We start from the raw sequence: 16,351 nt of genomic DNA, 5'->3' as shown, positions 1-16,351 counted from the left end.
TTCAAAATTGTCAACAGATGTCGAGAAACTTACTACTCGTAATATCACCAAGTACCAGAATTAAGTCACCAGATACAAATTGTAGGAAAAGTTCTGCTGGCACACGGATCAAGGATCAAGTGTCTTTTAACAAATTATTCTTGTGTTTTGGTGTTTAAAGAAAGTAGTCAATGAGTACAATGCAGTTACAACTACGGTAACTAATTTTCATCAACTTTATTTCCCTGGCCCTGTGTTCATCTACATCGATAGGCTTCAAATCGTCATAAAATGAGGCATATTGTGGGAGTATCCATTTCATAATTTCTAATATGTCTTTCGATTTACTTCCATCAAGTGATCCTTTATTTTGACATTTTTTTCCCATGTGGACCAATAGCAATGATAATTCGGTCGTACATTAACTTGACTCTATACTTCATTGTTGTAGGAGTGGTGTCATCTAAAGAGGGGATTACTCTTACTGAATGACCGTATGCATGCATTCGTCCTGACAGACTGTCCTCTTGATTCCATTGCTTACTATAGAGAAGAGGTTGCTTACCAAGTTTTACACAAAATGATCAGCATTTTCATAAAATTCAAGACTTCGTACTCCATTAATTGTTGGTGCGAATTTTAACTATTTTATCTTATGAAATCAAAGTCTGTAGATAGTGGAGACACCTAGTGGCCATAATTCAAAATTTATTGATGTGGTGCTTACTGTCTTTTACCCCTGAACTACTCATTTTTATGTTGAAATTTGTATATGCTTACCATTAAGCAGTGCTGCATCTTATCTAATATGCTGATTTTAAATTTGTTTGATCATGAAAGTTGTTTTAAACACTATCAGTTCTATTGGAAAAGATATAGTCCCCAACATTTTGGAATTCTTTACTGTCTTTAAGGAACATGTGTTATTGAAACTTGCATCGCATATTGCAATTGTTGTCACATAGAAAAAGTGGTGACATCAGTAACTTATTTTGAATTTGAGAAAGTAGGTTATTAGAGAGGACAGAATATGTTCAAGGTGAAAAAATTTCATTCCTTGTGTTCTACACTTTTGAAATTGTTTCGGGAGAATATTATTACCAGCGAAATAAAAATATTTCTAACAGGGCTGTGGAGTTGGTACACAAGGTCTTCAGTTTCAACTTTTGACTCCTTCATAAAACTTATAAAAGCTCATTATGTAATATGTATTAATACTTGTGAACATATTAGAATGGTAATTGATACCTTAAGATATTTACTACTTTCTCTACTAGTACACTAGTGTATCATCAGACAATTTTTGTGTACTTATGAATTATAATTGATTATAATTTTAATGCTTATTGTAGATTACAGCAAAGGTAAGTTTTTGAAGTAGCCTACTATCCCCATAGTTACAGAGTTTCAGTCCCACACCATGTAACTCAGTGTGTCATTGAAAGTCTGTAAGTTTGCGCCTGTTGGTAGGCCACAGATTAGCGAAAATATTAAAATAGAATTTTCTTACAAGAATTCATATCAGTGTCATCTTTACTGACTCTGGTTTTGACTCCATCAAAATACTGCCAGATTTATTCTGCTATTAAATCTTAGCCACATTGCGGTTCAGCACTAGTGTGCTGTCTTCCATCCAAATGGCCTGGGTTCGATCCCAAGCCTTGTCATAATGGAATTTATGGTGGACAAAGCAGATGTTGAGAGTTCTTCTCAGAGTACTCCTGTTTCCTTCTCTCATTCCGCCAACACTCTCCACCCCCACCTTATTTCATCTGTCATCTACAATAGTTCAAATAGGCTGGGGTGAGGTCTTGCGTTGAATGGACTTATTGTGCCTTACCAGTCATATATTTATGAATGGTTGTTGAAAACCAAATAGCCATTTTATTTTTAGATGTCGTGACTCAACTATGTGGTGCCATCTGTCAGTTCAGCCATGTATGCATAAGGTTCCGATGAAGTCCCAAAAGAGTGCCCTTTCATCCGTTCTCTTGAAAGGTGTACTGCATATCCTCAGACTTACCCATCTGTATGCCAATCATAATACATCACGCCACACCATGTTTTAATTAATACTATGTAGGCCTAAATTACAATTGGAAATTTATCTTTTGAAGAGGTGGAGAAGTTCAAATATCTTGGAGCAACAGTAACAAATATAAATGATACTCGGGAGGAAATTAAACACAGAATAAATATGGGAAATGCCTGTTATTATTCCGTTCAGAAGCTTTTATCATCCAGTCTATCAAAAAATCTGAAAGTTAGAATTTATAAAACAGTTATATTACTGGTTGTTCTGTGTGGTTGTGAAACTTTGACTCTCACTTTGAGAGAGGAACATAGGTTAAGTGTGTTTGAGAATAAGGTGCTTAGGAAAATATTTGGGGCTAAGAGGGATGAAGTTACAGGAGAATGGAGAAAGTTACACAACACAGAACTTCACACATTGTATTCTTCACATGACATCATTAGGAACATTAAATCCAGACGTTTGAGATGGGCAGGGCATGTAGCACATATGGGCAAATCCAGAAATGCATATAGAGTGTTAGTTGGGAGGCCGGAGGGAAAAAGACCTTTAGGGAGGCCGAGACATAGATGGGAAGATAATATTAAAATGGATTTGAGGGAGGTGGGATATGATGATAGAGAATGGATTAATCTTGCTCAGGATAGGGACCAATGGCGGGCTTATGTGAGGGCGGCAATGAACCTCCAGGTTCCTTAAAAGCCAGTAAGTAAGTAAGGCCTAAATTACAATAATGAGTTTTTAAATGGAAACTGACAGCGGTATGATGGTGGGAAACTGAAGAAGTCCGAGTAAAAACCCTCTGGAACCTTGGCTTTGTCCACCACAAATACAACTCCGGCATTAGGATTCAAACCTGAGTTCTCAGTCATTGTGTCATTGCTCTGCCAATTGAACTAAGATTGTGAATCATAGGAAGGGCTTGGATCTCGAGGCTCTGGAGCTTATCAGATACTCGTCTGCTTGGGGATGGGACCTGACTGTCAGGATGACACACCTGTTAAGTGTTGGATTCACGACTTTCCCTAAGCCACATTCGGACTTGAAACAGTCATCACTAGATATAGAATTTATACACACTAAAAAAATTCGAATGCCACCATTGTGGTGTTCATTGGGAAGATTTTTTAGGCCTGATTCACAAATCTCCAAGTTCTGACTCTAGATAAATCAGTCACATTGACAGCAACATGAATCTTGTAAACCATGCTGACATGTAATTTATAGTTAAATACAGACATTATACTGTTAAGGCCTTAATCAGCATGCAGTTTACAAGACCCATGCTGCAGTCCATGTGACTCATTAACTTGTTTTTAGATTTTGGAGACTTGTGAATCAGGTGTATAAATCCTCCCATCTGGCACCACACGCACCTACTATACTTGTGACATTCATAGCTCTTAATTCCTATAAATCCGATGTCTAGTCATCACTTATACAAGGTGCACAATAGGCCACTGTAAGTGTAAGTTCATGTTCTATCCCAGATCCATCCCTCAAAAAGCCAAGGCAATATTACATCTGAGAACTGAGTAGAACACCACCAATTTTCCATTTGCACAATACAGAGGCATGAAACAAAAATAAACAAAGTGTAATAGACCCAAAAGAGTATACTATCTTTCCTTTGTGACTAAATTATATCTCTTAAATGTGATGCCGACAATTATGTAGCCTATGTGTGCATGAAGAAGGAACCAGTAAAGATTTCAGAAACATTTCCTTTTGTTGCACACTAACTTGAAGCATACACGATATACACTAGTGTTTTACAAGTGAAAGAATTTGTGTGCAGATGTGCATGTATGTAGGTGTTTTGTGTGTGTGTGTGTGTGTGTGTGTGTGTGTGTGTGTGCGTGCGCGCGTGCGTTTTCCATCAATCCCCATACATTAATTTCAGAGTCATAACTTCATATGGTATAAGACTTAATAACTGAGGCGTTCTCTAGAACAACAAACTTGCTACAAAATCTTGAATTTGAGGTATAGAACATCGAACATTTTAGATCTGGTATAACAGCATTGCTCAGAACGACATTCTAAAGAGTGCTGTGTTTGTTCAAGGGCAATAATATTTTGTCAAGAGGAAGATGTGTTATTGAGGATTTCGTATATGCTGGAAGTGGAAAAGTGACGTAATATATGTTGTTATTTCAGGAAACGTAGTTGTGGTGATTGATTTTATATTTCAGATTACTGCATTTAATTATTTCGTATCAAGGTACACCATTAGACAAATGATTAATGCACCAGCTCTCATGTTGGTAACCTGGATTGTAATCCTGGTGGCATTTTCTACATTTGAATCATTGTCGTGAAATTCAACTGTTTCAGTGATGTGATATCCCTCTTTGTAATTGTCACTGTTAAATTCTGTTTCAGCACATTACTCTACTTGAAGTTTCTAGTATTATGGGCCCTGGTGTTGCTTGCTGATTTTATCCTGGAATTCCGATTTGAATTCCTGTGGCCGTTTTGGCTACTACTTCGAAGTGTGTACGATTCTTTCAAATATCAGGGCTTGGTGAGTGTAACTATTTGTTACCATCATCACATCTCATTACGTGTTAATTGAATAATTATTGTTCATATCGATTTAACTAATTCTTGGTTTTTAATTTCAGGCCTTCTCAGTTTTCTTTATTTGCATTGCCCTTACATCAGATATGATCTGTTTTTTCTTCATCCCAGTACACTGGCTCTTCTTCGCAGCCAGCACATATGTTTGGGTGCAGTATGTCTGGCATACAGGTAATGAACTTGTGCATGCATATGACAGAATTTGAAAATAATGTCAGTTTTTATTATAGCAAAGAAATAAAGAAACCACAATGTTGAAGTTTTGTGTAAATTCTGTAAGAAATGATTGGTCTGAACCTTGATAAATTATATTGTAAGTTTTTCAGTCCACAAAGTCTACACTTGTAGTTTTCTTCATAGAGCCTTATATGTATCAGTATTTAGTATTTATTGCTACATAAAATACAAAATAAATACATATTGATGTAGCGCGCACCATTTGAGGAAGCTCATGTTCGGGGATGGTTCCTATAAATAACTATCTTGTATTAAAGAACATAACAAAAATACAATAAAATTACAAAATCAATACAATTGTTACAAAACAGGGATAATTATGAAGATAAAAGTAAAGAATCAAGTCAAGAACAGAAAATAAGTTGGCATGAATAAATAGTATATTGAAATTAAGAAAAAGAAAAAAGTAAAAGAGGACATGTGATTTGGAAGCTGATCACAGTCCTCATGCTTTCGAATATTATAAAAAAAAAAAAAAAAAAAACTTTTTTAAGGACGTATTTTTGTAGAAGATTTGTTCAGGTTCGTGTATGGAATTTAGCACGCAGTTCATACACAGGATTTTATTTTTTATGGGTGGTATTATTTTGTGTTATTCTTTAGAAGAGGTGGATGATAAAATATCCTGAACTGTAGCTGCATGATATAAGGTGTTGTGTCTTCTTGGGGAAAGGGGACACAGTGGTTAAAAACGCAAATGTAACTGGACAAAATAAATTAATAACTTCATTCCTATTTGGCAGATTTTCATAAAATTTTATATTGTAATTACCAGTATCATATTATTTTTATGTTTATGCTCTCGTTACTGAGGTTCTGGCTGATACGTACATTTGTTAGGAAGTACATCTCACTTGACGATATGTGTCAGAGGAAGAACAATTGTTAGTATACATCTGAAGTCTGATTAGTGTAACATGTAGCTAATCGGCGATGTATGCAATGGAGGAGGAAAGGAATTGGCCATCCTATCCTATTATCTTCCGGCTGGGTTGCCTCATAAGTGCCTTATTGGTATCACTTGTAAGGTTCAGACCTGTTTTCGGACAGTTGACTAAACAACTACTCTCATTACGTTTGTTCAAGAGAAACTATCCCTTCAAGGTGTGTTTGGTCAAAATTATTAACTTCACTCCTATTTGACAGATTTCCATAAAATGTTATATTGTAATTAGTAGTAGCATATTATTTTTATGTGCAAACTCTCCTTACCTTTTTCAGGAGAAACTTCTCCCTTCTTAGAGGGTGTATTGGTCAGACTTTGACAGATTTCATGAAATTTTAAATCAAGAGCAGCTACAGACCTGTGCAACCACTCTTTTCATTTGTAATCGCGAGTTCTGTGACTCATACTTTCCATTTGTTAACCGAAACAAAAATAACACAAAGTGTAGTTTAATTCCCGATGACAATAAAATTATAGATCAGATTATGACTAGCATAATCGAATTTTGGCATGGGAAAATGGCTGATAAGCTTTTGTCTAGAACTCCGTCGTTCTGGAACAGTGTTCTTATACATGTCATAAATCTACTAGTTTTGTGTCTTCTCGAAACGAAATATTGTAATTATGAAAGCTTTAGAAGTCCATCACCTCTGCCAGGTTTGAATAAACGAATCTTGGCTATCATGGCAGACATGGTAACTACTCGTACACAGTCACTGATAATGATATGAATGGAAAAAGTGGTAATTGGTTTCGAGATATTAATATGATTATTCAACAGATAGGTTTGCGCATTTAGTTGGATTTTTATGTCTAAAAATTTGCTGCTATGTTTTGTAGATAAGTGTGTGTATGTGGTTTATCTTTGTAGATTTTTATTTATTTTATTATAGCATTTCCTTTACTTCGAGGTGTAATATACATTAGTAGTAATTATAATAATACTAACGTGCTTTTCTATTTCAGAAAAAGGTGTTTGTCTACCCACAATCATCCTATGGTTACTATTTGTATACATAGAAGCAGCAGTTAGATTGCGTGATCTTCGACATCTTCCATTCCATTTGGACTTATGCAGGCCATTTGCAGCTCATTGGTAATTATGAGCATTAGTTCAATTTTTTAAATTTTTTTCACTGTGAAGAACACTCCAGAATTTGATACATAGCAGATAATCATTATCTCGTCTTGTACTTCGTATGTGTGTTCATATTCATTAATAAGTGAAGCAGTGATCTAAAAATAGAAACTGTCATCATTATAATGAACGTAAGTACATTAATTGTATACAGGGTGGCTCAAATGTCACTTCACATTCTTAAAAGTAAATAAGTGTAGTAATATCATGAAAACAATGCATGTAATTTAGTACCATTAATTTAGATAGTGGTGTTTAAGGCTGGTTCATAGATTATTGAAGTTTTGCTGATTGGTAACAAAACAAAAGACAAACAAGACAAACGAAAGAGGAGCTCCTCCCCATTATGCTAGATATGTTCGTGTGTACTCATATCAAGTTTTTAACCTTAAGGTGATAGGACAACATGCAGCCATTGAAATGCCTCCATGTTCATCTGACCTCAACCCAATTGACTTTTATCTTCTGGGTGCGGGGAAATACACAGTGTAGGGGAGGAAACCAGAAACTCTCGAATAGTTGAAACATTATATTACGCCTTCTAGTTTTTGGACTGAGCTGTGTCTTTGTATGTGTCAGAATGTTTCACACAGATTCCAATCATGTGTTAATGCAGAAGGAAAACAATTTTAATTAATTATTACAAAAAATAAATGTAATGCAAAGTATAGAGTGACTTTTGCAGCACGTTTTATTTAGGATTTTTTCCTCTTAATGTAAGTAAATGTGTTAATTTTATATCAAATATAATTTCTCTTTTAATTATGTTGAAGGTGAAGCTGCAGAGACACAAACAAAAATGAGAGTAAAATTCAGAAACTAGGAATATGAGCATTAGTAAAACATTTGATATATTTAAAATTTTAGGAAGTTTTTTCTGCAACTGGTGATTACTTCTTTGTTTATTATTTTTCCACAAGGATCTCGCTGTCTGTAAGAGTAACATGCCACTTGATCACTTTGCATGTTTGAAATAGTCCAGAGTGTGCTCTGAGAGGTGGATCTACATCATACCAGGTTGATGACAGTTAATGAAGAAACTGTGGATTGTTGGTAGAGGAAATAGTGTCTTGCAACAATTCCCGAACATTGTCTTTGTACAAAAATTTCAGTTCGGTTAAACTTGGATTTAAATCTCGGCTTCCGGCATGGAAATCCAATTCTGTAGCTATTCATCTATTTCTTTGATTTTTCTTTTAAACTTTGAAATTAAAAAAAAAATGTTAGAACTGCAAACAATTTCAAATTAGAGATTCTGTTTGAGATCACCTCTTGCAAATCATGAAGTTTTACCAGTTGAATATAATAATTTATGTTCCATAACATTTATACAAGTTAATCTTGTAGTGTAGGCTTTCACGGATTTATACAAGTTGTCCCAGATATAAACTGACTAACTTTCCCGGAGTATTTGGGAGGTCAATTTAAGCAAAAATATTTCTATACACCATGGGTCAGTTCACCTTTGTTAAAGAAGTGCAATCAATTTTTCTTCATTAAATCAAAGTCATTTATAATAGGTTTTGATATATTAATTTTATATTAGTTTTCGCATTACCATTGGGATTATTTTCACAAATGTTTAAAATTCTTACCTCTAAGAATGCTTCTAGGTATTGCTCCATTACTTTTATCCATTTGATGAATTCATTCCTAGTAGTGATATTGGCATCATTTATGTGTTGTATCAACTGCTTGCCATTAACAGCCCCACAGAAAGAAATCTAATGGAAAATGTCACGCAACTGAGCACACTATGACACTGGTTCATCTCTTCCTATTCATCAATGAAGAGAATGCTTGTTGAGTAACTCCTACATTTGTCCTGACATCACTGGATGTGGTTCACTAACTGAGAGCCTTGTTAATGCTACCTATCATAGTGGTGTTCAAACTCAAAACATTGCAGTGGCGAAATGATAAGGTTCTTCAAAATAAATTAATTTGTGGATCCATAATTATATTGGTAGCAAAGTCGAACTTACCCATTTCTTAAATCGAGCTCCCAAATACTGTAGTAAAGTTTACTTCTGAGACATTATATATATATATATATATATATATATATATATATATCGCAAATTCAATCTCTCGAAATGTGTGTTACATAATGAATGAGAGGAGATTGATGTAGAACGTATGAGCATTCTGAACTTCTACTGGGATGAAAAATGACTTGTCATATACCAGAGCATCGGAAGCTTACTTATTAACTACTATATTGTATATTGTAGTCCACATTTTAAGTTATGCATGATGTCAGATAATTAATTTTTAATTCAATTTTATGGTTGAAATAAATTGCTGATAGAATTGTAATAATATAATTTTCTTAATTTTCAGTATTGGCTATCCTGTAGTCACATTGGGATTTGGATTTAAAAGTTATGTAGGATACAGAATGCGACAGGTATGTGTGGTAATACATTCTAACTTCATTTGCATTAATGTCATATCTCTGCTAAAATATGGTTGAGAACCGACTGTTTATTAAAATGTTGTTTGTGTTTCAGAGAAAACAAAAAGATGTATCAAAAGAAAATGAATTTTATATGCAGCTTCTGCAGCAAGCATTACCATTAGAACAGCAACAAACACAGCAACCATTGCCTCAGCAACAACAGCCACAACAACAGCAACAACAGACCTGTCACAATACTAGTCCAGAAAAAAGTAGAGGTAAAACATTTTGAATTTTCGTAATGACAATTGATCTGTGTAGTGTATTTTAGTTCTATAACCTTAAGTAATAGTTGAAATGATTTTGTGTAATCATTTTTGGTCTACAGACTACAGTAATCAGATAATTATGAAGTAATATACTGTTTCACCATATTTGCATTGTATTCTGCAAGGGGTGTTAGAGTCCCGTGAACAGAGATGTCAGAGTTGACAAAGACAGCCATGAAATAATATGTCACTTAAACTGTCACATTCTTCTGACCCTGAACATATTCCTTCAGATTAATATTACTAATTACTACTGCTACTGCTAAGGGTAAAGTAAAGTCCTCTCCATCACAGGCCACAGAGACCCACAGAGTGGTGGGAGGGTAAGCCTCTAGATGACAGTAGGGATGTCAGTTCTACATGCGCACCACTTTTACCTCCAAGGAAATACCCCTGGTACTTTTTCTGTTAGAGGTTGAGTAAACCCCTGGCGCTAGTACAGCTGGAAGGATTAGAACAATGGAGAATATCCATGACCCCATTGAGAATCGAACCCACGATCTTCCAACTTGCAGTGTCGCACTTTAACCACGATGCTACTGTGCACTCCCACTATTATTATTATTAAAACTAAACACTTACACTTAGGCAGTCAAGAGGAATACATACTGCAAGCAACATTAACTGTACATACTGTAGACAAACCTCGGCAACTCTTAATGGATGAAGTGATGTTAGGTACACTTTCTTCTTACCCTCTCATTCCTTCTTGGTTAGTTCGCACATTTTTCTCATTTTTTGTTAATAAAGTCATGCTGTTAATATTTTCAACATACATTTGTTTTCTTTCTTGTTGAACTTTCCTCACATTATTATATAATAGCCTGTATACTTTTTAATGGCTACATTCCGCCTATCACACATTCTTCTCTCATTTGAGTCCATTAGAAGTTGAACATTCTTATCATAGAAGAGATCATATTCTCTATGTAATTCCCGAGAGTATTTGAATTACATATAAAAACTGAGCTTAACTGAAAGTTATTATTCTTTCAATTTATCTGTGTATAATTCCTAAAATACCTGATATAGTTCTTGATTATATATTGTATTCTATATTTCTCCCATTCTGTTATTCACCCTTATTTTCTCTTTCCAGTTTTCCTCTCTCATAATTTCATCTTACTTGCACACTTAAATCTTTCATGGAGTTTGCACTTGAATTTAATATCAATATGAAGTGATGTTACTAGTTGCTTTCTCTTGATAATAGCTTTTCTTATTGACTACCGTTTTCTTTGAGAATATAGTATTAAGAAATATTCACCTAATAATAAATATGTTGTTGCAGGAGGTGCATCTTCGGTAGATGTAGGAATCTCAAATGGAGTTGCGCATCATACAGCTCCAGTACCGCAGACTTCTACCACAAAAAACAATCACAGAAAATCCCTCGACAAAGGGGAAAAAGACAAATGTGTAGAGGCTGAAAATAAATCATCTTCATCCGAAAAAGCTGCCAAATACTCACACACCAATGGCAGCATTCATACAGAACTTGAATTCATCGAGAGGGTGGGGTACGTAAAGTATGTAAACTTGTTGACTTTATTCAGGTTTGTATATAATAATACAGTAATAGTGATGACGATATAATAATAATAATAATAATAATAATAATAATAATAATAATAATTTAATCTTCTTTTTACTTGTTCCGATTTTCATTAGTCCATCCATCTTTTGAATGGACTTCTTTGGTCTCTTCTACCTCCTCTTGGCTTGCATGACTGCTATTTTTCATTCTTTCTACATGTGATTTCCATTTTTGACTGTAATTGTCAATTAATGAAACTGCATTTCACTTTTAATTTTGAGCTCACAACTTCATTTCTTTGATAATTTAATCTTGTTAATGATAATAATGGCCGCAAAAATTTCATTTGGTCTGCCTCTACTCTTGATTTTTCTCGTTATTGTAATGTTTCGTTTTTGAATTTCAAAATTTGTTTAGCTGTTGTAGTTTAATTTGGGTCTCATTTAATATCTCTTTTCCAAAATTCCTTCTTATTGTGTTATTTACAATATACCTATGTATGTATTTTCTGTTCTATATCATAAATATTTAAATTTTAAATAATGTTATAATATTATACTAATTGAGATCTAAAAAGAACATTTCATGTGATGTTTTTATTATTTGTAATTTTGTAACCATACTTTATCTCTGCTTATAAATTTTGTTTTGAAACCATGTTGGGCAGAGGAAAGTGACTTGGTGAAGAAAATGAATGATTCTGCATGATCATGGTTTCACTTGAAAATATTTTGTAAATATAGGAAATGCTAATATAAATGTGTATTTGTATTTTCTTTATATCTGTTTACTTTTATAGTCCGAAACTGAAAATTAGTTGATTTCGTATTTCGAGTAACTTTTTAATATACAGCACTTAAGAAAAATGAAGTTCAAGATGAGTAGGAAACAATGGATTGAGTTTTAGCATGCCTAATGTCTAACTAAGACTTAGAAAATGGGTGATGATAGTAACGAAGGACAACAACAACAATAAAATGGAGGAGTTCATTTCATGCAAAAGATAAAGAACTTTAAAGCTTCATAAAATGAGAATTACCTATAATTTGTTTATGCATTAGAGGAATTTCATATACTAATGTTATATATTGTTACAGGTCAATTAATGACTTTGATGAAAATGAAGTCGAAAAAGATAAGAGTGTCAAAGGTTCGGTACAGCCATTGAAAAGCAACTCTTCCAGCAAATGGAGTAACAATCAAGCACGTGAAAATGCTGTCAACACACAGCGTGAAAGAAAGAATAAAGCGAACCGAGAGAATGCTGCAGATAGTTCAAATCATCATAAAGATGAATACTGCATAAGGTAAAAAAATTAACTCATTTCAGATTGAGTAATGTTTGTAGTGTACAGTGTTACGTTTGCACTATTCGGTGATTATACATCATGCAAGTTCTTAATTTTGAGTCCTGGTATTGAATTTTCAATTCTTATTGTAAAATACTTCAAACACACGAGTACTATGTTACTTTCAAATAGTTAACCTGTTTGGAGTAGTGATCAATGTGTCCGACTGCAAAACTAGCAGACCTGGAATCGAATCCTAGTTGGGACAAGTCGCCTGGCTTGAGATTTTTTCTGGTTTTTTCACTCAACCCGTTAACAGCAAATACTGGGTAACGTTTGACACTGGACATTGGGCTTATTTCACCTTCATTATTGTCTTCATCTTCATCCATCCTGCTTACTCCCATATTCATACTATCATGTGGAATAAACAGAATTCGATCTAATGGGTGCCAAACCTCAGAATAGTTATTCATATCATAATCCCAAAAATATAGACAGAGGCACAATTGGCTACACGCCAGTATGCATGGTATTATCAAAAAGAAAGAAAAAAGTCACTTTTAAATTCCCATTTTCGAAAGTAGACAAGTAACATTTGAAATGATTACACTATTTTTATCCAATTCACCCAAGCGTCCCTATTCATGAGCAGTGCATCATAGCCATACTTCACTTTCCCACCACAGTTGTCCTCAGTGCACCATGGATAGTAAACTGCATAACACTGCATAATGTTCATGATGATTAATGGAGCAGTGGTGGAATGCTAGTAGGGGAAACGGGAGTACCCCATGAAAGCCTACCACAGACACCATCTTTGTCCACCACAAATTCCACATTGACCTGCTGGATTTCGAACCCAGGTTACCAGTGTGAAAACCAATGCTCTATACATTCAGCTAATGGTGCGTCAAGCAATATACATATACACAGCTTTTTATGTCAATTTCATGGAAATTAATTACATATACATATCTACTTTAGCCATTCAGCATATAGCCTGGAAGGTAGGCTATTATTATTTGAACAGAATAGCGATATTTAAAATTTTTATTGCTTGTTTTTGCATAATACTTCAATCATTTGTAAATGAAATGCTTTTATTTAATACTTATGTTTAATAGTGTCAGTCATTAAGTGGATTTAGTTTCTGAGGAGCACTTGGACGTGGGTTGGAAACCTGCTTGGACTGATCGCTAAACATCAGCTTTAGATGCACTACAAGCTAAGAATACCATCGATTATACTATAGTGGATGTGATGTCCATTGGAAGGGTTTTTAGATCTCATTCACATGTCTCCGAAATCTAACGTTATGTGAATGAGTCACACGGACTGCAGCATGCATTATATAAACCGCGCACTAATGTGTAGGTGACTGATGATCAGTCCATGTGACTCATTTACCTGTTTTTAGATTTCAGAAACATATAAATCAGGGCTAGAAACCAGTGGCGGCTCGTGCCTTTCTTGAATGGGTGTTCACAAAAAATACGAGTAATGAACACACTGATATATCCTCGTATAGCTGAATCACACGTCAGAGATAAAGTAGTTCTAATATTCATGCACCAAATCTACGCATATGAAACCAAAATTAAAACCATTAAACAAAAGTAGAGTAAAATTAATTCATAGGACTCATCTTCACTGCTGTTGTAGATGGTGTTGAAGATCTGGATTTATTTGTAGAGAAGCTCCATGCGTCTAGTTTTGAGAGATGCAAACTTATCAATAACTTTATTATTGAAATCTCTAATCATGTTAACAAGTTTTTTTTCCACTGCCAACATAGCCAATGTACTTAATCGGTCTTCTGCCATGGTGTTACGGAGGAATGTTTTAATCCTCTTTTAATTCCACACACTCACAATTTCACATACGTCCGTTTCCAAACTTGAAATGTTACTGTTTCAACTCTCAATACGCACCAATGCAGCTTGTATTTCCCTTACTTTGCTGAACAAAAGACAACAGAATCAGCACCCGCGCATAATGGTATTTTGAAAAGAAAAAGTAAAGAGAGAAAACGAGGAAAGAGGGAGAAAGGAACAGGATGCCAGACCCAAGAGAGATGGAGCATCTCTCTTTCTCTGTCACTAGCACGTTAAGACTTGTGCGAGCCAGAGCTGTTGTAACCATTGTAACAAACCAGAAAATATTCTCGCCTCAGGCTATTTCACCCTTCTAGAGAAAAATTGTGCGAACTGCTGTCAACCAGTCCAATATTCTAAGTTCCTTGCAGTCCAATGGAGATTTAAAGACACACGACACACGAACAGGACATTCTCTCGAGACGAAAAATGTAGGAACGTCATTGCATATTGGAAAGTAATAGATGTACCGGTAATAATATTAATACAGTAATACGTATGATTATTGTTGCTTTTTAAGGTGTTCACGTGCTCCTGTGCCCATATAGAGGAACCGCTACTGCTAGGAACCTCACAGTGGACACTACATCCACTCTGGCATTCTTAGCTTTTATTGTATATAAATCTGATCTCTACTGGTCACCTAAACTAAAGCCGGCTTAAGGTTGATCCTGATGTAAACAAAAGGAACTGTGTTCATCCATGGACGAAGATAGTGATTGGTGCTTATTTGGTACTACTTGCATCACATGATAAAGTACAAAGATAGTCACATTAAAATGGTGCTGAAAACATCAGCCATATATATCTCCGATTGCAGCAAGTTGTCATTGAGAACTGACTTATTCTTAGAATGTGTATTGTGTTGTACAATAGACAATCCTCTGAAGTGACGTCCGCTTATGATCATAACTAAATTAATTATATCTACAATCCTTTCGAGGTTTTCTAATAACTGTTTGCATTCAACTTCCTGTCATAAATCACTTATATGTAAACAAAAACGAAATATATACTTAAGATTGTTACTATTTCAGTACTATATTTCAAAGCACATTACTGTAGAGTCATTCCGAGAAATCAGTCTGCCAATGATAAGCGAGTAGCAGCATATGCATATGTTTACGTCAGGATCAACCTAAGGTTGGCAATAGTATAGTTTGGTTTTCTCCGACGCTTATACATGATTATAGAGTGAAATGCTCTATACACTAGTTGTTTTTTCACTATAAACAACAAAGTTAACAAAAATAAAATCAAAAGATGTAAACAGTTCCTACTTCACAAAACAGTTCTCATTATTAATTGAATGCCATCATTAATTATTATACTTATTTTTGTATACAGTATTTATATTATTCACTAAACTATTCTATATGTAAATACTATATACAGTAGAAAGTCGATTATCCATTTCAGTGAAGGAACTGAGATGAACAGTTGATTGAAAAAGTCAGAAAATCTGCTAAACACACTCAATTTTCATAAATTCTCATTACACTATTTTGAAGTTCTTACCCTAATTCAGCCACGGATTATGCTAAGTAAACACTTATATATTATTTTAATGTACCAAAGTACATATGATATTTCCATGCAGATATTCTGCATCATCATGCGATGAAAGAGTAATGGAACGGAGAAAAATTCTCTCCAGTGCCGGGATTTGAACCCGGGTTTTCAGAGGGAGCCCAAGAGTTGGAACTTAATCAGAGATAATTCTGTCCAACGCTGGGGTGGTATCCGGTGTGGCTTAGTGGATAAAGCATCAGCACGTAGAGCTGAAAACCCGGGTTCAAATCCCGGCACTGGAGAGAATTTTTCTCCTTTCCATTACTCTTTCATCGCATAAGTAAATGCTGTTTAATTATTACTATCCCACCCGCACTATATGAAAGTACTAATAAATAACTTAAGATAGTATAGTAGCCACTGGTATAACTCAGTCGTTACAGGCGTCTGCCTTCTGATCCAGATCTGCGCTCAAATGGGTTCAGATTCCT

At 34.7% G+C, this 16,351-nt stretch overlaps 1 protein-coding gene across 3 annotated transcripts in view; it reads left to right on the top strand.

Annotated features, from left to right (window-relative positions):
* Positions 1-16,351, top strand: part of LOC138712249 (macoilin-1) — an 87,404-nt gene that overhangs the window by 55,861 nt on the left and 15,192 nt on the right. For 2 of the 3 annotated variants that reach the window (XM_069843818.1, XM_069843816.1), the window contains exons 2-8: positions 4,397-4,538; positions 4,639-4,765; positions 6,744-6,873; positions 9,259-9,325; positions 9,429-9,594; positions 10,937-11,174; positions 12,280-12,489. In XM_069843818.1, the coding sequence (XP_069699919.1) occupies positions 4,681-4,765; positions 6,744-6,873; positions 9,259-9,325; positions 9,429-9,594; positions 10,937-11,174; positions 12,280-12,489 (896 nt within the window). In that variant the 5' untranslated portion in view covers positions 4,397-4,538; positions 4,639-4,680. The remainder of the gene's footprint in view (positions 1-4,396; positions 4,539-4,638; positions 4,766-6,743; positions 6,874-9,258; positions 9,326-9,428; positions 9,595-10,936; positions 11,175-12,279; positions 12,490-16,351) is intronic. The other variant, XM_069843817.1, reaches the window with a different exon arrangement.

The sequence above is a fragment of the Periplaneta americana genome, chromosome 13, assembly GCF_040183065.1.
Source record: "Periplaneta americana isolate PAMFEO1 chromosome 13, P.americana_PAMFEO1_priV1, whole genome shotgun sequence".
In the NCBI taxonomy this organism is placed as follows: domain Eukaryota; kingdom Metazoa; phylum Arthropoda; class Insecta; order Blattodea; family Blattidae; genus Periplaneta; species Periplaneta americana.
Note: the sequence above shows the minus strand (reverse complement) of the source record. Positions and strands in the feature narration are given on the sequence as shown.